This window comes from Oncorhynchus mykiss, chromosome 24 (assembly GCF_013265735.2).
Source record: "Oncorhynchus mykiss isolate Arlee chromosome 24, USDA_OmykA_1.1, whole genome shotgun sequence".
Taxonomy (NCBI): domain Eukaryota; kingdom Metazoa; phylum Chordata; class Actinopteri; order Salmoniformes; family Salmonidae; genus Oncorhynchus; species Oncorhynchus mykiss.
The window spans coordinates 3,804,935-3,832,262 of record NC_048588.1 but is presented as its reverse complement, the minus strand read 5'-3'; the positions used below and the strand labels follow the sequence as shown (position 1 = coordinate 3,832,262).

The following is a 27,328-nucleotide window of genomic DNA, read 5'->3' as shown; positions in this document are numbered from 1 at the left end:
TCCATGGCCTGCATACTCAGACATGTCACCCATTGAGCATGTTTGAGATGCTCTGAATAGACACGTACAACAGCGTGTTCCAATTTGTTCCAAATCCCAGCAACTTCGCACAGTCATTGTAAAGGAGTGGGCCAACATTCCACAGGCCACAATGAACAGCCTGATCAACTCTATGCGAAGGAGATGTGTCGCGCTGCATGAGGCAAACGGTGCTCACACATCAGACACTGACTGGTTTTCTGATCCACGCACCTTTCATGTTTTAAGGTATCTGTGACCAGATGCATATCTGTATTCCCAGTCATGTGAAATCCATCGATTAGGGCCTAATGAATTTATTTCAATTAACTGATTTCCTTATATGAACTGTCACTCAGTAAAATCTTTGACATTGTTGCATGTATATTATTGTTCAGTGTATGAATGTCATTCTCTTCATGGTGATATCCTGAATAGGTACACGAAGGTAGAAAAATGTAATATCCTCATGCTTGGGTATTATTCTACACATTGGCTGTTATTCTAATGAGCTCTGCCCCCCTAACAAGACACAAATCTGTACCACTCATAGACGTCCAGGTTTCACAAGTTTGGGCATCAGAGTACAGCACAGTAGTAGAGTGCAGTACATTAGAGTAAAGAAAGGTAGAGTACAGTTCAGTACAGCACAGTAACGTATAGTTAAACACAGTACAATAGGGTATATTACATTATACTGTACTCTACGTGTGCTCTACTGTACTGTGCTCTATTGCAACTGTGGTTTGTGACTACTACACGCACCCTACTTTCAAACCACGCCAAACTGCTTCATGCCCCTAGGACCAGGTGATGCACAATGGGGGACCGTGTCTTTACCTCCCACACCTATGGAACGCCCTTCCAGATAATCTCAAAGCTGTTCGGACTGTTTGAGCTTTTAAAGGAGACTTTAAAAAAGAGGAACTGACACAGCACTGTCATATCATATTAAAAAAGTGGCAATATTTAACTTTATGGGCGACCCGACCAAAAATCCACATAGAAATGTCAGTAACCGATCTGTAATTCTCATTAAAAGCAAGTCTAAGGAGCGGTATATCTGTTCTATGTGCACTATTTCTATGTGTCCCGTTACTAAGTATTGTTTTTGCGTCTTTTACTTTCGGTTTCGTACACAAGAGCTGAAAATACAATATTTTTGGTTATGGAAAATATATTTCCATAACCATGGTAGATGTTACAATGATTTTCCACACTATACTAGCCTACTTTGTCACACACACGGAAATGCGGCTAACTATTAGAATTTTAGCAACCCTGAAGCGGCAGAGCAATTTCTGCATAGTGTAGCTTTACCTTCTTCATATACACCCTTGGGACGAATAGGTCGCTTCTATTTTTGCGACAAGCAAGCACATAGATATGCTAATTTTCATGATGTTTTCATACCTTCATAGAATGTCTTGAAATAACATCTAGTCGGGTATTTGTGAAAATCCTACAGTAATATGAATAGGGAATCCGCTGTGGGTTTGCGCAATTAAGACACTGCAGTAGACAAAAACTAAAAACTTGCCAGTCTTGTCCAGGGCCGCTCTACACAGACCGGTGCGCCATTACCAAATCAGTTTGAGTACGCCCCTTATGCAAATAGGCCATGCCATACACGCATGTAACATTCAATTTGCAATTGCTGCGGCACTAGACTGGACTGTGTTTACAGGCAGCAGAACTTTGTTTAGAAAGCAGTAGCAAAAGTCACAAGAAGAAAGCTTCATGTTTTTTTTGCAAATACATAAAATACCATGGGAGTCTTACTTCTGGTTAAATTTAAAGTCCCATTGATCAAACAACCAAAAAAGTAGGCTCCATCTCCCTCGGTTGCCTATGCACAACAGCAACGATGTTAGCCTGAGCCAGATGAGAAAAAATGTGGCACGGGGGACGGTAGGTTAAGGGGGTTTAACTTTTTCGGTCAAAAATTGCATTGTGAATACGATGGGTAGTAGCAGCCTGCCCCGGGTCCAATAACAATCCACAGTTGAATGGGATTTACAGCTTGCCTGCCTGCTCATTTGATTGATGCCAAATACATTTTGAATGACAACTAAGAGGTATGCTAACAGTCGTTCAAGTTCGATTAAATGAGTAGCTTAGTGCGTCACATTTCTTGGGGAATTTTATTAGTCAGACATTGACTGCATCCATTTAATTCTGCCAATAGTGCCTTACTCTAAGTAAATGGAATTTTGAGTCAAATATAAACCATTTTAAAAACTCTTATGGAAGTTGGTTTTGAAACAAATTGCGAATTTGATCTTGAAGACCAGTACTACAATGACCTGTTTCTTTCATTTATGGAAAGTTGTTAAAATGGTGTTAGTTCCACTTTAAGATTCATCTCCATAGGCTGGCCTAACCTTCCTCCTAGACTTTGTTTCTTCCATGTTGTGGTCAGATATATTTGCTTTGTTTTTTTAACGACTAGCATTAGCGGCTAACAAGATTTAAGCAGGACGTATCACATTTAACAAAGCAAGCTTTCAAGTACAAACCCCAACCCGTCCATGCAGCAATACCGGTATATTGGAAAATACGGTATACCGCCCAGCCCTATCAGACACAAGAGATATCTTATTGCCGATAGATACCTAGCACCTCCGCCCATGATACTAGACAGATGGCCACAACAAGATAACTAGTGTAGCTAGCAACATTATAATTAAATCTCAATGGATTAATTTAATGAAGCAGCTGCCGAGAACGTGTGAAGCTAGCTAACTAGGTTTTGCTACTGGTAAATGGTAACGCGAACGGTTAAGCTAATGTTAACTAGCAAGCAAACTGGCAGTGGGATAATGGAGAGTGAATTTAATAAGTAATTCAAATAATCTTGCAAGATATTGCTTTACCAAGCTAGCAACAGTAAGTCATAGAGTTTCTAAACCCAGAGGCTCAACATTGTGGGACTTCCGGTAAAACTTGTGTAACAGACCAATCAGGCCAGGCCGGGGTTTGTGAAGTCAATGAGTGAAGTGAAAATTAACAACTAGGGAAGAATCTCTCTCTATATCTAAAGGCACAATCTAGATTCGAGCCAATATTTTAAAGTAGTTGAGCATGTTATTACTCCAACCTCATGAAAGTTACAAGCCATGATGTCACCTACAAGTGTGATCGGGATTTCTATTGGAGAAACAGTTCCTGCCCATCTTCACATGTACGGTCTTTGATTAAGTGTAGTGCGCATTGTGCTGCACTTACAGTGCCTTGCGAAAGTATTCGGCCCCCTTGAACTTTGCGACCTTTTGCCACATTTCAGGCTTCAAACATAAAGATATAAAACTGTATTTTTTTGTGAAGAATCAACAACAAGTGGGACACAATCATGATGTGGAACGACATTTATTGGATATTTCAAACTTTAACAAATCAAAAACTGAACAATTGGGCGTGCAAAATTATTCAGCCCCTTTAAGTTAATACTTTGTAGCGCCACCTTTTGCTGCGATTACAGCTGTAAGTCGCTTGGGGTATGTCTCTATCAGTTTTGCACATCGAGAGACTGACATTTTTTCCCATTCCTCCTTGCAAAACAGCTCGAGCTCAGTGAGGTTGGATGGAGAGCATTTGTGAACAGCAGTTTTCAGTTCTTTCCACAGATTCTCGATTGGATTCAGGTCTGAACTTTGACTTGGCCATTCTAACACCTGGATATGTTTATTTTTGAACCATTCCATTGTAGATTTTGCTTTATGTTTTGGATCATTGTCTTGTTGGAAGACAAATCTCCGTCCCAGTCTCAGGTCTTTTGCAGACTCCATCAGGTTTTCCTCCAGAATGGTCCTGTATTTGGCTCCATCCATCTTCCCATCAATTTTAACCATCTTCCCTGTCCCTGCTGAAGAAAAGCAGGCCCAAACCATGATGCTGCCACCACCATGTTTGACAGTGGGGATGGTGTGTTCAGCTGTGTTGCTTTTACGCCAAACATAACGTTTTGCATTGTTGCCAAAAAGTTCAATTTTGGTTTCATCTGACCAGAGCACCTTCTTCCACATGTTTGGTGTGTCTCCCAGGTGGCTTGTGGCAAACTTTAAACAATACTTTTTATGGATATCTTTAAGAAATGGCTTTTTTCTTGCCACTCTTCCATAAAGGCCAGATTTGTGCAATATACGACTGATTGTTGTCCTATGGACAGAGTCTCCCACCTCAGCTGTAGATCTCTGCAGTTCATCCAGAGTGATCATGGGCCTCTTGGCTGCATCTCTGATCAGTCATCTCCTTGTATGAGCTGAAAGTTTAGAGGGACGGCCAGGTCTTGGTAGATTTGCAGTGGTCTGATACTCCTTCCATTTCAATATTATCGCTTGCACAGTGCTCCTTGGGATGTTTAAAGCTTGGGAAATCTTTTTGTATCCAAATCCGGCTTTAAACTTCTTCACAACTGTATCTCGGACCTGCATGGTGTGTTCCTTGTTCTATTTATACGGAGACTTGATTACACACAGGTGGATTGTATTTATCATCATTAGTCATTTAGGTCAACATTGGATCATTCAGAGATCCTCACTGAACTTCTGGAGAGAGTTTGCTGCACTGAAGGTAAAGGGGCTGAATAATTTTGCACGACCAATTTTTCAGTTTTTGATTTGTTAAAAAAGTTTGAAATATCCAATAAATGTCGTTCCACTTCATGATTGTGTCCCACTTGTTGTTGATTCTTCACAAAAAATACAGTTTTATATCTTTATGTTTGAAGCCTGAAATGTGGCAAAAGGTCGCAAAGTTCAAGGGGGCCGAATACTTTCGCAAGGCACTGTACCAGCCCATTCGTTTCATATGAAGTGTGTGTGTGTGTGTGTGTGTGACAGCCTTGTTCAGTTAACAAGCTAACCTTAAGACAATATTTCTTCAACTAAGCAAAGTTTCTTAACTTGCGGAAGGGCCTCCCGAGTGGCGCTGTGGTCTAAGGCACTGCATCACAGTGCTAGAGGCGTCACTACAGACCCGGGTTTGATCCCAGGCTGTGTCACATCTGGCCGTGATCGGGAGTCCCATAGGGCGGCACACCATTTTTACTAGTATGTTTTAAGACCCCCCCCCCCCCCCCCCTTATACCACATTTTTGCGATGGAAAAACATATCTAGGCCTTTATTTCCCAAAAAAAAGACTGCTTTCATTTGACATGCTCCTATAAATCTTCACGTTGGTGCTCATGGGTCATTTTACATGGAAATGACCTTCGACAAAAAACACAAAGTCACACTTGGTTTGATATGAAACCCGTGTGTGCCCCTCACCTTCCAGTCTGCCTGGGCCAATGGGGAAGTGGTAAAGGGCAACATACTGGTCACGAGAACTCCCGAAATGGCATCCCACACTAACGCCTTGTGACAAGGTGGTGCCCTTCCACTGTCTTGAACCACTGCTGACACTAATGTAGCACCACGATTCTACGAAGAGATGCGGAGTGCTGGAGGGAGACAGGTGGGGGCGGGAGAGAGAGAGAGCGATCGAAAGAAAGAGCTAAGCTCAGAAGAGCGGCTGTTTAAGGCCTCTAGTCGTCTGTGGGCTCTTTTCCCTCCTCTCCTGGCAGCTTATCAGTCGGTGATTAAACCTGTCACCTTTAATTAGAATATGGTGGAAGTGGAACAGCGCGCTCTCTCTGTGCTGCAGGTGTAGCGACGTACCAGACAGTTAGAATAAAAGACAACGCTTCCTGCGGTGACAGCACATAAGAGAACCTGGAATCCCCTCAGATGCTGGGAACAGATAATACAAATTAAAACCTCAGTTAAGGTCATGTTCTAGAAGGGTCTATGGATTTCTAATGATTCGGGATCTACTCCAAAGCAGGTCTCCCCAAACTCAGAAAGCACATGGGACCGTTCCCCCGTTGATTGTACTAAATCTCAGAAAAGGAGGCCCAATTCCACACCCAAAAGTCCTATTCCAGTGTTTCCCCTATATTCATTTTGCAGCGGTGGGATGGTCAAATGTTTTCAGTGTAAACTTAAACGACTCTAACCAGATTTTAAAATATATTGGAGATCTTTTACGCACATGCAGGTACACACACACGTGCTCCGGGTTAGCCTGCTTAACTCCGTGTGGGTGGAATGCGCTGAGAGCTCTTCCCCTGATCTCGCACTCCACTGTGCTCCTGTGGGTCTCTAGCCTCTCAGAAACAAAGTGCCCCAGATAAAAAAAAAGCTGGCTCAGTCGCTCACAACCACAGATGGAGGCTCCTGAGCCCCACTAAGATGCACTGAAACTGTGCTGATATACTCCGAGATATACTTCAGGCCGAATTTGCTGTCAATCAGGCCAAAGAATGCTTCGGAAAAGAGACGTTAGAGAACTCCCATTGGATGTCTGCATCTCTGTTCCTGCCCATTGTAGTTCAGAGCCCTCACCTTATTCGCCAGCATTACTCATAGCCTCGGCTGAATGTGCTGAGTAATCCCCTGTGGCCAATAGCCAGACAGCAGGGTTACTGACGGTTTCCATTGATTGCTGATCCCTTAGCACAGAACTGAGGGGGCACATACCAGGAACACAGCCTAAAGGGCCAACTGTCTTAGATAATTGGAACAGCTCACTAAATGTGCATCTCTCTGTCAGTCACTTTTTCCCCCTCGCTCCGAGTCTCATTCCCTCGCTTTTTACTCCTTTCGATTCTCTTTCCTTGTTGACTAAATCCTGCATTATTCCCCCGTTCCATCACTCCTTTTTCTCTTGCTCTCATTTCTAATCTCCTTCATTCCCCTTTCTCCCTCTTGTAATTGTATCTTGTCTCGAGGAGCACTGCAGCGAACAGTGGCCCACATCCTGGGCCTCCATCTCCATGGTCACCATTCATCTAAACATCATGGCCCCCTTTTGTCACCCAGGACATGGCGGGCAATTCAAACTGCCCTCACAAAGGCTGATAACCCCTATTCACACAACAGCTCACCCATACCTTTCACTGGAGCGCTCCAATAGCAGTATTTGTAACGTGGGCATATACCATCTTTGCAATTCAGGGAGGGGTGGGGATTTGTGATCGATAAGAGGAGACATTGCATCCACTTTCTCATTGATGTCCTGTGAAATATTTTACAGGCTTATGGGAGTACAAGGATTTCTAGGAAACATTGGGTATATAGGCTTTTGCAGGACAGGACTAGTTATTGTTCAACCCCATAACACCTTGAGATATGTTCCCCTATGCTGCAATGGAATCAGTTTTTCCCTTCCCCAACCCTGGCCTTGACCACTCAAAGGCAACAGATCAAACTGACTTTCTGACAAGCACAAGAACCTGGAGTCCTTTGTAACAAGCTATCGTCATCCATAAAAATCAGCAATTGAACACATGCACACTTTCTAATGATTCAGATAAAAATGGTATCTTATTGCCGTTCCCCTGCCTTATACTCTCGGGTCTCAAACAAGGCAGCCATTCAGAAGCGAGCCACTGTAATCTGGCCAACAAATTCTATAGCTGCTGTCTATAATTAGCTCTCCTATCAAAACACTGGCTTCCACTTTCAATCAAATCTTTTCAACATCACTTTTCCTAGTAAGACACAGGGACGATTTAACAGCTCTCGCTCTGTGAAACATTCCCACGAAATATGACGTCTCCCTAGGCTGGCGGGAATGTGAGATCTGTGAATGAACAGGTGAAAATGTCATTCAGAGGCAAGGTGTTTTGAGAAACCAGAGTGTTTCATCGTCACTTAATGAGATGTGGCATGGTTAGTGTTGGATAGATTTAAGGGTTTAGTGGCCAATATTTGAATTTAATATGCATTCCCATACATTAGCAGCAGCTACTCTTCCTGGGGGTCCAGCAACAATTAAGGCAGTAATATACCTTACAATAAACTTTTTTTAAACCGTAAAATACATTTTACAACAGATTTCACAATACATGAATTGTGTGCATTGATTCTGCTTATAGCCGAATTGTGATCTGAACACTACATTATGTTAGTCTTTAGCGAAGGCTGGACAATAGATGTTAGACCCGTTGATTGGTCATTGTCAGAACCAAAGGGACTGAACGTGCATGGCTGTATGGGCTAGTAGATGGGGAAATGAGGCGTCAGAACTAGTGGACTTCGTTATTTACAGCATGTATAGTATAAGCCTTGAACAGCTTTTACAGGTGTATTGTGATGGCCAGGACCTGCTAATAAACAGGACGATGGCAAAAGGTGGAGAGGTGCTCTTGCTCCTAGAGAAGCTGAAGACCTCTGGTGCTCCTCTCCCCTGAAACGTGTGACGAGGCCCTGTAGAATTTTTTTTTGATCACCGTCTGTATCGACCCAAATCAGTACGTCCCGGGACTTGATGTCTATGACATGGCCTGGTCCCTCTGCTGTGTGTAGATGAGGAGGCGGACCAAGGACTCGCGGCACAACCTGCGGCCCAGGGAGGGGCCAGGGCGAGCAGGTACAGGAAAAGCAGAGGGGCCTGCTGCTCGAGCAAATGGTACCGCTGTTTGTGAGGGACGCGGCTTCCTGGTGAGGTGTGTCTGCGCCGCAAAGGGCCCAATCAGGCTGAGACCAGGAAGTCCTGACTGCTAATACGTTACCTGGGAGCAGAGAAGCAGGCTAGCTGAGCGGCAAAACCAAAAGTGGGTTTGTGATCGGTTCAGTGGAAGAGCAACTAGCCAAAAGAGTGCAGTTGAATTCACGGGGATAATGTAGCCTGTGACCCTTCCTCAGAAGAGTAGATCGATAGCTGGATAGAATGTAGAATTTAAATACGGGTAAAGTATTTAGAGTATTACCATATAGCAGCTCCATGCAATTGGTGGTGTTTGCATGAGTCTGACACATGGGTTTGTGTAGTGTCCAGTGAGTTTTTCCTATGAGGTTTATTGAGATCGAGGAAAATGTTCAGTCATCCATTTTCTGATATAGCAGGCCATCGTAGACCAACACAGCAGAAGATTATTCTACACATCCACCTTTACTCTCCTGTCTGGAGCAGGTTTTGGAATGTGCCTCAAGGAGGAAGTGAAATCCACATATACAACTCTGGCATGACCAATGATGCAGTATCGAGAGCCTGCTGCAGTGCCTTCAGAAAGTATTCCTACACCTTGACTTATTCCACATTTTGTTGTGTTACAGCCTGAATTCTAAATGGATTCAATTATTGTTTCCTCACCCATGTACACAAAATACCCAATAACAAAGTAAAAACATGTTTTTAGACATTTTTACAAAATTATTGAAAATGAAATACACAAATATCTCATTTACATAAGTATTCACACCCCTGAGTCAATACATGTTAGAATCACATTTGGCAGCGATTACAGCTGTGAGTCTCTCTGGCTAAATCGAAGAGCTTTGCACACCTGGATTGGACCATTTTCTAAGCTCTGTCAAATTGGTTGTTGATCATTGCTATACAACCATTTTTTATTCTGTACAGGCTTCCTTCTTTCCACTCTGTCATTAAGGTTAGTATTGTGGAGTAACTACAATGTTTGTTGATCCATCCTCAGTTGTCTCCCATCACAGCCATTAAACGCTGTAACTGTTTTAAAGTCAGCATTGGCCTCATGGTGAAAACCCTGAGCGAGCGTTCTCCTTCGGCAACCGAGTTAGGAAGGACGCCTGTATCTTTGTAGTGACTGGGTCTATTGATATACCATCCCAAAGTGTAACTAATAACTTCACCATGCTCAAAGGGATATTCAATGTCGGCTTTTTAATTTTTTACCCATCTACCAATCGGTGCCCTTCTTTGTGAGTCATTGGAAAAGCTCCCTTGTCTTTTTGGTTGAATATTTTGTTTGAAATTCACATAATTGTTTTACTTAACCAGGCAAGGACCTTACAGATAATTATATGTGTGAGGTACGGAGACAAGGTAGTCATTCAAAAATCATGTTAAACACTATTATTACACAAAGAGTGAGTTCATGCAACTTATGTGACCTGTTAAGGACATTTTTACTCCTGAACGTTTTTAGGCTTGCCATAACAAAGGGGTTGAACGCTTATTGACTCAAAATTACACCTTGACGGGGTATTTTGTTTTGGACAGTGATAAAATCTAAATTGAATCCATTTTAAATGTAGGCTGTAACAACAAAATGTATGAAAAAGTCAACGGGTGTGAATACTTCCTGAAGGCATAGTGGTCCCTCTTCTGACCTCTAAAACTTTCTCTCCCTCAAATAAAACCAAAACACTGTCTCTGCTCCTCTTCACACAGAGGGAGGAATGAGAGCTTAATCCCTCCCTCCCTCCCTCCATCCATCCATGTGTTCGGAGACTGAGAATCTTGTTTGTAATGAAAAGCACTATACAAAATAAATCTATTATAATTATTATTCCTGCTCGGACTCCTCTCCGGGCCCCCAGCACAGAGCAGGTCAAACCCTTCCAGCATTCCTTTCTTAGCAGGCGCTCCATATCACAGACCCCGGGTGGTGGGAGGTCAACTCAGATCCTACTATCTGCAGAAGCAGGGCTGGGAGACAAGGGAGCCTACCAATTCATTACTCAAACGGCCTGGAAGTACACGGAAGTCGAGAGGCTATAGTGTAAATGTGTGTGGGGGGTGATCATGTTAGGAAAGTTATTGACACCCAAGCCAACAACTCCATAATGGTGTTGTCATACTTGCTGTGTAAGGAGATGACTAATACAGTACTTCAATAGGCCTATTTAAAAAGGTATATAATAATAAATCGCTGAATGATAAGAAATAGGTAGGCTGTGAGGAGGCTGGTGGGAGGAGCTATAGGAGGATGGGCTCATTGAAACGGAACAAGTCAAACATGTGGTTTCATTGGTTGATATGTGCTATGCAATCCATTCATTACAAATGAGCAGATCCTCCTATAGCTCCTCCCATCCGCCTCCACTGATAGGCTGTGGTTGACAAATCACTCTTTTGATCGGGATTTGTTTTTGTTTTATAGCAGTGCAAATAACTCTCCAAAGGGCAAACTCACCAAACACACACGTCGTGGTTCGATAAACTTTTGACTACTTGACCTTAGCCGAGGAACGGGCTAATTTCAACTCAATTGTCTGTGGTCACCAAATTCCTCTATTGCGCAGGCCTGTATAATGTTACATAGCCATCTGACTATTCCTCGAAACGAAACAAATGAAATCCCATATTAACAAAACATGGCTGAAGAACTACAAAACAGTCAGACTTAACTCGGACCTCTGAATGCAAAGAGATTGGTTACAAAACGAGAGAAAAATCTATAGGCCCTAATAGCCTACAATTCACCAAAATGTGTAAGACTAGACGTGTGTCTAACTACAAGACCGTCTCGAACGTGATAACTGGCAGACATAAATACAACAGTGACAATTGACAGAGTGGAGAACAGGGAAGGCAAACCAACCGTGGCTGTTTGTCAATATGTCAGAGAGCCTTTACACCCGTAGAGGAAACCGTTGACAAATTCACTGCTCCATGCGCTGAGCGATGTTGGATAGCGTAGTACACGATACCACACGCACTCCAACATAGGAGTGGCCACAATGCGGACTTCACTCATTCTCAGCGCAAGCACAAATTAATGCCTATTTATTAAGGGACATGTCATCCTATCTGTGTAGTTACATTATTGGACGAAATACTTATATACTTATACAATGTTGCAACTTGCATCACAAACAATGATGGGTATGGTGCGCAGTCTATATTCCATTTTGAAGTTCAAAATGTTCACTGAAAACAGAAAACGCACGAACTCGAGACATGCAACTTGATAGAATTGGAAATTGTAGACTAGATTAAAATAGGTCATAACACTTCGATGGGTAGGCCATAAAAACGTCCTCCCGAAACCGTTCAGTTTCTGTAGGAAACAAATATCAAAACATGGTGACGGATTAAAAACATGCCTTGCACTCCAGCTGCCCCTTACTAGTGGGATACTATGGGCCTATTGGCATTATGCCGGAAGCTTTGAAATAAGACTAACTGCAATATAAATAAAATGTCGAAATGGCGATAGCCTATAACCTATTACGCAGTAACTAACGAATATTATGCGTCCATAACTCTTTTGACATGGGCTTTGACCGACACTAGTGCAAAATTCTCCCTGAATAGAGGGGAAATGACAGATCGTTGGGTGATGTAACGTAGCCAACCATAAGACCTGGTTTTATTTGTTATTCGTCAAAAAACATTTAAACTTTCTCGGCCCATAACATAGGGCTATTACGCATGGCATGGGGACACTATATTTCCAAATGACTGAAGACATTATCGCCAATGAATGCTACCTTCTGTCCAGTCACATGTAATTGTGAACAAATGAATGAAAAACAATAGAACACTGCCAGTAATTGGCACAGATGAAAAACGCTTTGATAATTATCTATTCTAAAAGTACACTTATTGGGCACATTAATTAAGATTAGAGATTTATTTTACGCAAGAGGGTTAATTCTCCCAGAAGAGCTTGGCCTGGCCTGACCAAGCCCCAGTCCACACAGAAAGATTGCAAACCCGTTTGTTACACATTTTTTTCTTGTCTGAACGAGATTCACTTATTACCCCCACTTCACTCCCAACTACCCATTTAAACCTGGAAAACAACTGATATACGGAACATTGTTTTCCTTGCCACACCACACCATCATAGTCAGTTAACGTAAATTGTTTTCATTTTTTTTTTAACCGTTTAACCAAATAAAACATTGGCTAAATGAACTGGTACATACCATAGCATTCCTCCCTCTTCTCTCGTTCACTCCTTTCTCTCCAATGTTCTCCTTCGCAACTCGCAAAAACAGCACTCCCAACGCCTCGAGAATTTAACAAAGAGGAAATTCTACTCCTCGATCAGTCACATAAATATCGACATTCCCCTTTTGAACACTTGGTATATTTTTTACCCTGAAATCAAGACTCCATTTTCACAAGTAGCCTATTAACTTTTCGGTGCCATCTGCATGTGGAGTTCCTCTTCTTGCATTTGGACACAAAACACCTAAATTATCTCGAAAAATGCAGTAGAACTTCAATTTCTTGTCCCCTGGATGTTCGCGTTAGGAAAGAGGGGCGTTGAAAAGACTTGATTCGTTGTGTTTTCCTCTTGGTTCACCACGTTGTTTTGACCAATTGTTATTTCCTTTGTTGTGTCCAATATACAGATATGCCCATACGCGTACACATCATATGCGGTGTTAGTTGATGCGCAGTGCTCAATTGATAATTACAACCCTAAATGTTGTGTTTCCTATGAGTATCGCTTCACAGACTTCCCAAATGTATGACCGTGTGTAAGTGTATTTTTTTCAGCTTCCCAATAATGGCGGCCCGGCCCTTCTCCCGAATATAGCCTCTCCTCCTCCGTCCTATTCCGAGAGGATAGAGAGAGAGAGCTGTAGTCTCGCCCAGTGGCGCATGGACACAATTACAACACGCTCATTATGTTTCTAAATACAATAATTGCTTATATTCTCCTAATAATTAGTGAGTCATCATAATTCGTTTTCATTTTTTTGCTGTATTAATAATATACTTTTTTATTTAATTAAAGGGGGCGATGGGATATACCCATTGATTCCCATTGATTCTTGAAGAATTTAGCTTATATATATATATATATATATATATATATATATATATAAATGCCTCAGGAGCTCAGTTTAACTGTCAGACCCCATCAGGATGCAAAATATAAGCTTGTTTTATTACAATGTTTGTAAACAAAGTACATGTAAAACACTATAACTCAAATTACATAAGGTATACAAAACATTAAGAATACCTGCTCTTTCCTTGACATGATCAGGTGAAAGCTATGATCCCGTATTGATGTCACTTGTTAAATCCACTTCAAACCAGTGTAGATGAAGGGGAGGAGACAGGTTAAAGAAGGACATTTAAAAACCCTGAAACAACTGAGACCTGGATTGTGTATGTGTGCCATTCAGAAAGGATGGAAATATGTAAGTGCTTTTGAATGGGGTATGTTAGTTGGTGCCAGGCACACCGGTTTGTGTCAAGAACTGCAATGCTTCTGGGTTTTTCACGCTCAACAGTTTCCTGTGTGTATCAAAATGGTCCACGGCCCAAAGGACATCCAGCCAACTTGACACAACTGTGGGAAGCATTGAAGTCAACGTGGACCAGCATCCCTGTGGAATGCTTTCCACACCTTGTAGAGTCCATTCCTGATGAATGAAGGCTGTTTTTTGGAAAAGGGGAGGGTGAAACTCAATATTAGGAAGGTGTTCTTAATGTTGGCTATACTCAGTGTATAATTTTGATATCATGGACAGTCGGCACTTGCATCCACAGCTCTGTCTATGAATTGTAGAGTGGTTACATTTCCCCAGCCTCATCCCTCAGCTTTGGCTAAAAACAGGGTGTCGGGGAAAAAGCTTTGTTATCGTTTCAACTGCTGATTGCCCCATTAACTGCACATGCCTTTAATTGATAGAATAATTAGGAAATGAGGTCAATGCAATTTAGGACAAGAAATTAGATGCAACTTGCAAGAACTGGAAAAACACTTCCAGCAAAATTTGTATTTAAAAAAAAAAAAAATGTCTGTGCATTTTAATAAATCTCCAAGAATTGACCCCAACTTTTGCAGTAGAACACATGTATCCATGTTCGTCAATTATAGATATAAACCATTTTCACAATATCATGTCAGTTATGCATTCACCACGAAAGTAAACTACGTTAAATAGCATACTTGTATTGCATTTGATGTATTTGATATAAAATGCAACGGATGTCTAACTTACTAGCTTCACTGACTTCCGTGCATAAATCATTTATGTACGACACTCACAAATCTTACTTCCCAATATGAACTAATCATTTATCTGGTCCAGCACACAGGGAGAATGGGAAAGAGAATATTATTATTTAGCCATTCAGAAAATCTCTAAACTCAACAAGGTTATTCCCGGTTCTCTAGACTTACTCACGCCATATGGCGGCTGTTCACTGAATTGTTGGAAATAACTTTTTTCACCTGAGAAGAATTCAGTCGTCCTGATTATAACATGTCAGTTTAAATGCTATGGCCTTCCCCAAGAGTACACGACTAAATATGATTGTTGTTCTACTATGCCTGATGAAGACCTAAAGGTGGAAACATTGTAAATAAATATCACCTGGGAGCATGAGCAGCAGCGAACGGCATTTTCCTTTCTGTTTTCCATGAGTTTGCCTACAACTCCTGCACCTGTGGAAGGTACCTGGATGGCTTATGTTCTTCAGCTTTCGTTCTACAACTCAAACCGATGTTTATTGGCTTGGGGACTTTGTTATGCATTGAATCTCTCCCTGTTTCTCTCTCTCACACACACACACGCACGCGCACACACACACACACGCACACACACACACACACACACACACACACACACACACACACACACACACACACACACACAGGTCGTATTGCAGTTTCGCAGGGCCCCCGCAAGGTCTGAGAAAGCCCCCCATCTTTACAGCATGCAGTCCGAATCCGGCTGTGACTAACTGATCCTTATGTATTAATTTGGGTGTTGGATAACTTTCTTTATTGGCAGAACATTTTATCATAATTACTTTGCTAAATATCCTAAAACAGTCCACATACTAACAGTTACTCTTGATCTGTGTATTTTAAATGTTTTAGGTAAACATCCTCCATTTAAACAAAGTTGAAAGTACAGCATTCCGAGTCAACAAGCCGCTTGCTGTCCAATCATATTAGTCAGTGAGTTCACGGCAATATTTGCACGACCCCAGTCACACCGAGCACGACTAGCAGGGGTCAAAGTGCCATTCATAATTTGTCCACGTTTTTTCATTTTCTCCTTCACCACTGAACTACTGCTGGGACACTCACTGCGACAAGCTGGCCCAACTATACCGATCTCTCTGACCAAAACCTTTCTGAACAATGCTTGGTTTTTAACCAGAGTATAAATTGAGGAAATGCTCTGAACTGTTTCATACGCTCCTATTCATTTAAAGCCACAACAGCCTTGGAAAACCTATTGGAAAACAAGACAGCAAAGCAGCCTAACGAGAGAGAGAAGCTGCCCTGTTTTCTACTTGGTTTCCCCTTTACTCTCCCTATCCCATCTCAACTCGCTCTGCAGCTGAAATATTTCTGGGTCCCAGGGGCACGCACATTCCTCCCACTCACAGTTGTGCAATCCCTGACAATCACCGCCCTCCCCCTTCGGCCTCCCCGGCCTAACGCACAGCACAGAGGAGCTGTCCAAGCTGTCTGGACAATGTTCTGCAGCGGATCGGCTACCCACCAGACCAGTTAACAAACCCAGGGGCCGTGATTTTGCAGAAGACAGCCAAAGGGATGTAACATAAATGTCAGACTCTCCTTTCTGTTACTGCTTGGTGTGGGATTGGGAACAAAAGTGTATTCCTTGCCTTTGGTGTGGAAGTCACAGGCTGTGAAAGACAACAAGTGTTTTGTTGTTTTTGCTGAGATTTAGGGTTGTGCCCCAGTCTTCCTGTATAATGGCCTATGTTACACCCTGCAAATAGGCCTTGTGGTTGAAGGCATGATGTCGGAGAGTTTGTCATGTATGTTTCATTTGGACTGTGGAAAAATGTAAAAGTATTATGGTTTGTTTCCTCTGGGGTTTAATATGGTAAACAGAAATCAATGATAATGGAATAGGTCAAAATTATATGAGACATCTTGATTATGGGAGTATGGCTAGACAGTACACTGTCCTGCTCTCAGCACACATCAAAGCTGCAGACTAAAGTCAAATCTAGACTTGGTTTCCTCTATTGTAAATCGCTCCTCTTTCACCCCAGTTGCCAAACTAACCCTGATTCAGATGACCAATCTACCCATGCTAGATTACGGAGAACTCCTCGGTAAACTGGTCATCTCTGTATACCCGTCGCAAGACCCAATGGTTGATGCTTATTTATAAAACCTTCTTAGACCTCACTCCACCCTATCTGAGACACTTACTGAAGCCCTCATCCTCCACATACAACACCCGTTCTGCCAGTCACATTATGTTAAATGTCCCCAAAGCACACACGTCCCTGGGTCGCTCGTATTTTCAGTTTGCTGCACCCAGCAACTGGAACGAGCGGCAACAAACACTCAAACTGGACAATTATCTCAATCTCTTCATTCAAAGACTCCATCATGGACACGCTTACAGACAGTTGTGGCTGCTTTACGTGATGTATTGTCGTCTCTACCTTCTTGCCCTTTGTGCTGTTGTCTGTGCCCAATAATGTTTGTACCATGTTTTGTGCTGCTGCCATGTTGTGTTGTCATGTGTTGCTGCCTTGCTATGTGGTTGTCTTAGGTCTCTTTATGTAGTGTTGTCTCTCGTCGTGATGTGTGTTTGTGCTTACACACAGTTGAAGTCGGAGGTTTTTCACAATTCCTGACATTTAATCCTAGTAAAAACTGCCTGTCTAAGGATCAGTTAGGATCACCACTTTATTTTAAGAATGTGAAATGTCAGAATAATAGTAGAGAATTACTTATTTCAGCTTTTATTTATTTCATCACATACACATACATCATTTACATACACTCAATTAGTATTTGGTAGCATTGCCTTTAAATTGTTTAACTTGGGTCAAATGTTTTGGGTCACCTTCCACAAGCTTCCCACAATAAGTTGGCTGAATTTTGGCTCAATCCTACTGACAGAACTGGTGTAACTGAGTCAGGTTTGTAGGCCTCCTTGCTCACACACACTTTCAGTTCTGCCCACAAATTTTATATAGAATTGAGGTCAGGGCTATGTGATGGCCACCCCATTACCTTGACTTTGTCGTCCTTAAGCCATTTTCCCTCAACTTTGGAAGTATCCTTGGGGTCATTGTTCATTTGGAAGATCCATTTGGCGACCAAGCTTTAACTTGACTTATGTCTTGAGATGTTGCTTCAATATATCCACATCATTTCCTCCCTCATGATGCCATCTATTTTGTGAAGTGCACCAGTTCCTCCTGCAGCAAAGCACCCCCACAACATGATGCTGCCATGCCCGTGCTTCACAGTTGGGATGGTGTTCTTCAGCTTGCAAGCATTCCCCTTTTTCCTCCAAACATAACAATGGTCATTATGGCCAGAAAGTTCTATTTTTGTTTCATCAGACCAGAGGACATTTCCCCAAAAACTACAATCTCTGTCCCCACGTGTAGTTGCAAACCGTAGTCTGGCTTTTTTTATGGCGGTGTTGGATCAAGTGCTTCTTCCTTGCTGAGCGGCCTCTCAGGTTATGTCGATAGAGGACTCGTTTTACTGTGGATATAGATACCATTTGTACCTGTTTCCTCCAGTATCTTCGCAAGGTCCTTTGCTGTTGTTCTGGGATTGATTTGAAATTTTCACACCATACGTACGTTCATCTCTAGGAGAAAGAACAAGTCTCCTTGCTGAGCACTATTACGGCTGTGTGGTCCCATGGTGTTTATACTTGCGTACTATTGTTTGTACAGATGAACGTGGTACCTTCAGGCATTTGAAAATATCTCCCAATGATGAACCAGACTTGTGGAGGTCTACAATTCTTTTTCTGAGGTCTTGGCTGATTTATTTTGATTTTCCCATGATGTCAAGCAAAGAGGCACTGAGTTTGAAGGTAGGCCTTGAAATACATCCACAGGTACACCTCCAATTGACTCAAATGATGTCAATTAGCCTATCAGAAGATTCTAGAGCCATGACATAATTTTCTGGAATTTTCCGAGCTGTTTAATGGCACAGTGTATGTCAACTTCTGACCCACTGGAATTGTGATATAATGAATTATAAGTGAAATAATCTGTCTATAAACAACTGTTGGAAAAATTACTTGTGTCATGCACAAAGTAGATGTCCTAACTGACTTGCCAAAACTATAGTTTGTTAACAAGACATTTGTGGTGGTTGAAAAAAATCGTTTTAATGACTCCAGAATTTATAAACTTCATATATAAAATTACTTGATCATATATATTTTTATTTATCCCAGACCCTGTAGGAGGCCTTTTGGTAGGCAGTCATTGTAAATAAGAATTTGTTCTTAGGATAAATAAAAAAATATCTGCCTATTTTTTTCCTTTTCATAATCAAGCACAGTGGTAGCCTATATTACATGTATCCATTTTTGTTTTAGATAATTGGATTCCTCATAAATCATATAATAAATCATAAATCAACTCACAAAAACCACAACACTTTATTTAACTAGGCAAGTCAGTTCAGAACAAATTCTTATTTACCCTGACCAAACCTGGACAATGCCGGGATAATATTTGCGTCCCAATCACGGCTGGATGTGATTCAACCAGAGACGGTAGTGACGCCTCTTGCACTGAGATGCAGTGCCTTAGACAGCTGCGCCACTCGAGAGCCCCTATTTAGCTTGAAGTGATACTTTATCAACATACTTGAAGTGATGTCAACAAAATTTATTAAGGGTGCATTCGTAAATTCACTCTGGATATCTACTCTCATTTCAAGGCGCTCTCGTCTGTGTGCCAGAGCGCAGAATTATTGATGAATTTAGGAACGCTCAACACCAGTTGAACATGGCCGGTGTCAGTAAACGTCAAGCAATAAAAAAAATCGTAATTAAATTGTTGCCAGCAGCACAGTTAGTCACCAACGCTCTGGATAACATGAAAACAGCCTAACCAGTTGGGGCGAATAATAGTGAGGTGTTCTCTCGTTTGTGTCTGTAAGTAGCTAGCCAGGCTAGCCAGCCACGTTAGCCAGTTAGCTTGGGTCGTTGTGAGGTCAGAACGCTCGGTTCAAACCCTACTCCTCAACCTGTTCGTCCAGTGTGCGCTCTGAACACCCCGAAATTACGAACACCCAGAACACACTCTGGCACTCCAGATTGAATTTAGGAACACACCCTAAGTGATCATGCCGGAGAAACCGGTATTTGGAGGATATACTGGCATGGGTGTTGTTAGGCCCTAGACTTCCCTTTCTAGGGAGTTTTTCCTAGCCACCGTGCTTCTACACCTGCATTGCTTGCTGTTTGGGGTTTTAGGCTGGGTTTCTGTACAGCACTTTGACATCAGCTGATGTAAGAAGGGCTTTATAAATACATCTGATTTGACTTTGTCTCGGACCGGCAAACGTGCCAATACACTGGCTTCGAGGGCATTATTACTTTTATACAAAGTTGTTACCAAACATAATACAAAGGGGTTTACCAACATATTCAAATAACGATTGCAATATTTCCATTAACGTTATTTTGACAAATGTATTCATACTATTTCATCCTTCCACAATATGTAGTCCCGACACAAATCGAGGGTTGCTACCCAAGCCGGCTGGTCGTTCGTTCTGTTGGTTCGGTTGCCAAAGACGTCTCTTTGTTCTGCATCTATGGATACGACCCAGTCGTTCATTCCATTGCCATACTGGCTGACAACGTTCTTAACCCTTAGCCAACTACGGCTAATTTACGGTCACGGCAAAAAGTGCAGCAAAGTAGCCACATTTGTTTAAGCTGTTTTTTTCTAGTGACATTTATTTGGATACATCCATAACAATGAGCGAATGAGGCGTGATTTCGCCCGGCATAGAAAATGTGCTCAATCGTCAGGAGACTATTGTTCAGAGGAGCTCGCCAACAACACAGCTAACACAATCACTTCAAACCGAAGCCGGAAAGACTGCAAACTACCTGCACTTCGTTGAGTTGTACCTTTTTTAGTTGTTTATTTCCATAGAAACGCTGCCAGACACGTTCAATACTGTGTTGCAAATGTCGGAGACAGACTGCAAGGTTTATACAAATCTCCCCTGTTGAAAACGAATGTTAGTCTAAAAGGAATGTGAGATCATGTCTAGATGCTTTTAATAGTGGAGATCAAATTCATAAATAATCTGACTGGGTTGATGAGACAGTGGATCGCACAGTCAAATGGAACAGAGTAAAAAGGCAATTTAAAAGTCAGTTTTAGCTGGCGCTAACTTGTGGAATAGACACAGGCTGGAATACGTCTGTAACCTATCAGAATTCAGGAACTGATTTACCCGTTATATAATGTGCCGTAAATTACAATAAGTCAAAATGCCTGTAAATTATTTATACTGCAAAATTTGCACTTCCCCCTTCTGATTTAAAAAAAAAATGATTGGCCAAACCTGAGCCAAATATTCATGTGACTGGACCTCACGAATCTGCAGTTGACACAATAAGCCGGAGAGGGGTGCATGATGGTTCTTGTAGGGATATATAATTCCCTTAACTTTTAAATCTAACGATTTTACTGGTCTAATAAAACTCAATTTCCCGCAATGCCTTGCGCCTTTAGCTTTTCCTGTACATCCTGCTCGGTAAGATAGCGGGCAATCGGTCGTCAAAACAATCCTGGTAATTTGGAGAATTTATGAAAAATCAAATAAAAGTCACCAGGCTAAGGGAATTTCTATTTGTTTTAAAACAACTGACTCAAAGAAAAGACAATGGTATGTTTGCAATTGGGTAGATTTTGTGGCCAATTACTTTGCTCTAACGTTAACATAGCCGCTAGCTAGCCAATGTCGTTCGCCAATCTCTCCTGTGAAATGTATGAGAAGCCTATAAAGTATAGCTAGCTAGATAACGCTATATATTCGAATTAAACAAACCTAACTAAATGAATCGATTAGCTACATCCGGCTCTCGATTATTATTATTTTTTTTTTTTACGAAGCAACTGCCTGGCTTGCATTTGTCAGTAACGTTAGACTAGTTAGCCACCTAGCTAGTTAACATGGCTAGCTATATATCTTGACCTGGAAGGGTGTGGCTAGCTAACGTTAGATTACTAGCTAACGTTAGGTGTTGTAAAGGAATGCGAATCTGTCAGCACACTCTTAACCAATCCATGCTCAGAAATGCACTGTTATTGGTGTTTGTTATAGTTGTAGGTTATAGGTGAAACTGATGATGCATGAGTGGTGAGAACAGTGAATCAATCAAATAAAATGTTATGGCACATGCCCCGAATGCAACAGGTGTAGGTAGACCTTACAGTGAAACGCTTAACGTTACTTACCCGTAGTTAGATCTGAGAAGCCATATTCAAGACAAGGGTAGCGAGCGTTCATTGTTTCCTAATGTTCACATTGGAAATGAAGTGTGTAGAACTTTGACTCTCTGACAAGAAGAACGGGAAAATCAAGTTCTATAGCTACATTACATTCAGGCCTAGTCTAGCTTGGCTATATGCCGAGTTCAGAATGTTGTGATGTAGCTAGCTAAGTTACTATAGCAGGGCTCTCCAACCCTGTTCTTGGAGAACTACAGTCCTGCTGGCTTTCACTCAACCCTAATCTAGCACACTGGTTGATAAACTGAACAAAGTTAGTTGCAACTGGGGTTGGAGCAAAAACCTACAGGAGGGTAGCTCTCCAGGAACAGGGCTGGAGAGCCCCTGTACTAGACTGCAGAGCATTTCTCACTCTTCATTATCTCTCCTCCCCCCTGTTCCTGCCATACAGATCCGCTTCATCCTTATTCAGAACCGAGCAGGGAAGACCCGACTGGCCAAGTGGTACATGCAGTTTGATGACGACGAGAAACAGAAGCTGATTGAGGAGGTGCACGCTGTGGTGACTGTCCGTGATGCCAAGCACACCAACTTTGTGGAGGTAAGGCAGAAGGATCTACTCGATCTACTGAAAGCTACCTGGTACTGTAACTCAAGGTCTGGAGCTGCATTTGGCGTACTGTTTACTTGGCTTTACAATGACACAGGCCTAAATTGTAGCACACATTGTGACACTGAAGAGGCGGTGGATAATAGGCTATATTTTCCACTGACATACTGTAACCCTAATTGGTTAACCAAGTTGAATTCGATATGCTATTAATTATTCTTCAATGAAAAGCACATATTGAGACACTTGTATGTCTTGTCTTCAGTTCAGGAACTTCAAGATCATCTATAGGCGCTATGCTGGTCTGTACTTCTGTATCTGTGTGGATGTGACAGACAACAACCTGGCATACCTGGAGGGCATTCACAACTTTGTGGAGGTATGATGTCACATTAACTCACCCGTAGACTGTTTATTACGATGATACACAATGTGGGAGCTGTTTCATGTCAATGACTATTTGGCTGGTTATGTGAAGGAATGTGGGCTAATCAAATCTCCACATTCATAGCTGAATGATTAAGCATGTTTTATTGGTAAATGATTGTATCGATGTGCTCCTACAGCTCTTTTAGAATATATGGTGTGTTCATCAATTCAATCTGGAGTGCAGGAGTGCGCTTTAGGCGTTCATTAAATTCAGAGCGTTGTCAAATTGTCTGTTTGTAAATTCTGAGCGTTTCGCTCTTGGAGTGTTCAGGAAGCACACTGGACGCTGTGGCCGAGGAGTAGGGTTGATCTGAGCGTTCTGACCTCACAACGGCAGTCAAGCACCCAAGCTAACTGGCTAACGTTGGCTAGCATGCTAGCTACTTCCGGACATAAATGAGAGAACACCCCACTCTAACCATTTTACTCACCCTAGCCGAGCTGGTTATCCAGAGCGTTGGTGACTGTAACTGTGCTGCTGGCAACAATTATTTAATGATGCTTTTTTTACCAACGTTTACTGACACTGGCCATATTCAACGGGTGTTGAGTGTTCGTATATTCATCAGTTATTCTGCCCTCTGGTACACTCAGACGCGAGTGCTCTGAAATCGGAGTAGATAGCCAGAGCAAATTTACGAACACACCTATAGAGTACCACAATATGAGTCACAATACCCATAAAACCTAGCGGTCAAACAGGGCAATAGTTCCAATTGTTTTTCGACCATTTTTAGAAACACAGTATTGTTTTTCCTTGGGAATAGTGTTTAATACACAGGTTGACAATAAATGTGGCTCAATTCAGTTGTTTTAGAGTCCCTGCAATAAGAGCTACGATGCTAATGTTCTCTGGGTGTCACTGAGTAGACTGATACCCCATGTCATTGATCAACAATCCATAGGTAAGGCTGTACAGTGAAATAAGTATGCCCCCAATGCTAAAAAATGTATGAACGTGTTAAATTATGTGACTTGCAGTCATATTCAGGTCCTGATTGGTCAACAAGCTTGTGTGTGTGTGTGTGCAACCTTTTTATTTGACTAGGCAAGTCGGTTAAGAACAAATTCTTATTTACAATGATGGCTTCCCCCGGCCAAAACCGGGCAAACGCTCGGCCTATTTTGTGCTGCCCTATGGGACTCCCATTCACGGCCGGATGTGATACAGCTTGGATTTGAACCAGGGACTGTAGTGACGCCTCTTGCACTGAGATGCAGTGCCTTAAACCGGTGTGTGTGTGAATTATTTGACTGTACTAGCAGCCTTAAGCATTATAAAATGTTTAACATCGGGATTGTTTTTTTTTGCAAAGGAAAATATCGGATATCTGTGCATCACTAATTTTAAGTATTTCTAAATTCCCCTGTGGAAGAATTGGAACCATTTCCCTGTTTGACCTCTAGGTCTTATGGGTATTATGACACCTCGACTGTGGGGCTCTATTTTCTATGCATTCTACCCAGTGTAATACGCCCCCATATAGAGTCCGACTCTATGCAAAAGTAAGGCCAAAACACCAAAGTGGGGGAAGGACACATCTCTCTGGTGGTGTTCGTTCATATTCCCAAAAAGCATTGCCTGAGTGGCTTTCCTCCCGGGGTCAAGGGGAAATGGCAGAACAGCTCGCACTGTGCTCCCGGTCCAAGGGGCAGGCGGAATGTGGCCAGTGAAGGAAAACAGCTGAGATTCCTGACACTCGGGTTCAAGAGCACCGCGACCTGGAATGCTGGACTTCCTCGGGCCCTTAAATGATTCCCTATATAGGCTAGTTCACTACTTCAGACCACAGCCTTGTACTATGGATTACACTGTATCCTAGCTATGAATTCGACTAAGTAGTTAATGTAACAAAACCTGACCCCCGTGTCGTCTTTCACCCCTTTAGGTGTTGAATGAGTATTTCCACAACGTGTGCGAGTTGGACCTGGTGTTCAACTTCTACAAGGTAAGAGTAAAAAGTGTTGATGATTTTTAAAACCACAAACACTCTGTGCTAAGAGGAAAAACAGAAAGGAGCGGAAAAAACCCGGGGGAGGTGAAAAGATATCATTTTAATTTATTTTCTTTCATTGCAATGGGGAGGTGCTATGGCAACGAGGATGTGATGCGTAATTACAACAATCAGTCAACTAGGCTCATCCACATCAATTTGGTGGGGGTTGGTTTTCCTCTGCCAGAAATGTTAAGCAATTAAGACTCCTCTGATGACTGCCCTTTAAGCAGTTATCGTGTCAATTACGTAAGGCATTTCTGAATATTCACCCACTCGCTGAACCTTAAAGAAGCGCAGCCCACGCTAAAAGTTGCTGCGCTCTGTGATGTCTTCGGATTCACGAATAAAACAGAAAGTGCCAGAAAGTGACATGATGGCAAACAGCTTGCCTCAACATCAACCCCCTCTCTATTAGATCTAGTGCCACAGCAGCAAGGCCTACGCACTGTTAGAAAGACCCATTTACGTAATGGGGTGGAGATGAATCTGCAGGATCTATACAGTTCTCCCAACACTTCTGTTTTATTTTATTATTTTTTAAAGCTGTGTGCGCACAGGGAGTTTGACCAGTGCAGTAGGCTGACCTCTGACCTAACCTGCCCTGTGTGTTCTGTCCCAGGTGTACACGGTGGTGGATGAGATGTTCCTGGCGGGGGAGATCAGAGAGACGAGCCAGACCAAGGTCCTCAAGCAGCTGCTAATGCTCCAGTCCCTCGAGTAGCCAACAGGGCAGCCATCTTGACCAGTCCATCACCCACCCACCATCAATGTCACTCTGGAAAGGACCCCCTCTCATTTGCCATCTTCCACCCCTTACAGAAACCAGGGGCCTATTCACGAGGGTGCAGTCACAGAACGTTCAGATAGAAATGCAGGGTATAGAACAGACATCGTTTTCGGTCATGCAGAATCGATTCAGCTCTACACATTACATTTCGATTTGCAACAATGAGAAAGTTTCAACCTCTTATGTCCCAGAAAGGCTGTATTTTGGTGCTGCAGATACGGCCCTTATCATTTCATTTCTTAACCACCAGTTCAAGTAAAATCATCTGGATGAGTATATTTGCAGCACTGAAAATAAATGTTCTCTCTATGCCCTGTCTCAAGCTGGAGGCTGCACTTACGGCAGTTCTATTAAGGTTGCCAGTTATTCACCTGTACATCCCGCCATCAAACCTATGCTAGTGGAGAGAGAGGATGACAAGGGTTCAATGTTCTGGCAACCCCAGTGTCACTACAGTTGCTAAAAAATAAATTAAAAAAGCATAAGAAAACCCTTGCGAAAACTGCCTGTGATATCCCTGTCTTCTCTGCACCTACGGTGCATGTGTCCTATGTCTTGTCTGGGAGAATCAGTTTGAGCTGAGGAGTGACTAAACCACCTCTACAAATGCCCATCGAAGCCGTTGACCTCTCGTGGTGGTTCACAGTTCAATGGAGTGCACTTTAAGTGTGCTGTTGAGAGGTCTGGCAATGGCAACCTGTGCAGGGTTTCATCAACTCTCTGTGATATTACATAGGTGGTCCTCCAGTCTTAAATAACTGTCAGTATCATGTCAGGTTGTATATCAGACAATGCGTCTCCACTCCACATAATGGTGCTCGTTAGTCCCAACCAGATATGTTCAACTTTAAACACACACAAATACTTTAAGGGAAATTATACAGTGATATATTTTAAGTAAAGCAGTACTGTGAAGTTTGTTTTGTATGGTGTACATATATAGTGTATCTTGTGTGAAACCATTGTCTATTCCAGGCCTTTCCCCAGCTTCTCCTGCCTGTCTCGTTGTCAGTGTTTTAATACACCGATCTGAATTGGGGGAAAATTCATTAATATTCCCATGTCACATAAATAGGGTTTCCAAACAACCAGAGGCCAAATGATATGACCAAAACCAGAGGCAGTTGTCGAGTAGGTCTGTGACAACACCGCCTTGTAACTCGTCCCTCATTGTAACCATGTCCAGTCTTGCACCTCCCCAACACGTCACAGGTTTCACATGCTACTATTATGGTTTAAGTTTTTCTTTGTCTTATTTTGGATTTAGTGCAATGTACTACTTCCCCTCTCCTGTCCACCTGTCTGTCCTGTGTGAGATTGTTGAAAGATGTGTTGGGGTCTCCTGTTGCTAAACTACCCAGTCAGTGTATATAAAAAAACAAATCAAAGTACTAAATAAAATGTTAACCTGTGTTTTTTATACTGTGAATGTTTGTGAAGAACATCAATTTAAGTACTGAAGTTGGGAAACGTATAATTTGTGATTAGTGCCATCTAGTGGTATTAATCCAGCCTAGTTT

General features: G+C 42.2%; 2 protein-coding genes across 5 annotated transcripts in view; one reads left to right on the top strand and one right to left on the bottom strand.

Annotated features, from left to right (window-relative positions):
• The window catches only part of LOC110503497 (rho GTPase-activating protein 35), a 104,680-nt gene extending 82,586 nt beyond the window's left edge, over positions 1–22,094 (bottom strand). Inside the window, exon 1 of one of the 3 annotated variants that reach the window (XM_036962193.1) lies at positions 21,992–22,094. The gene's annotated coding sequence lies outside the window, so the exon portion shown is untranslated. Of the gene's footprint in view, positions 1–12,702; positions 13,366–15,117; positions 15,272–21,991 lie in introns of those variants that run through there. The other 2 variants (XM_021581833.2, XM_021581832.2) reach the window with 2 other exon arrangements.
• On the top strand, positions 21,235–27,221 carry LOC110503499 (AP-2 complex subunit sigma). 2 transcript variants are annotated; one of them, XM_021581836.2, is made up of 5 exons: positions 21,235–21,324; positions 22,437–22,586; positions 22,861–22,974; positions 24,914–24,973; positions 25,641–27,221. In XM_021581836.2, exons 2-5 carry the CDS (start codon positions 22,494–22,496, stop codon positions 25,740–25,742), a joined length of 369 nt encoding a protein of 122 aa, XP_021437511.1. In that variant the 5' UTR covers positions 21,235–21,324; positions 22,437–22,493; the 3' UTR covers positions 25,743–27,221. The 2 variants fall into 2 exon arrangements, with proteins under 2 accessions (XP_021437511.1, XP_021437510.1); XM_021581835.2 differs by having other exon boundaries at positions 21,239–21,419.
• The last annotated feature ends 107 nt before the right edge of the window (positions 27,222–27,328 follow it).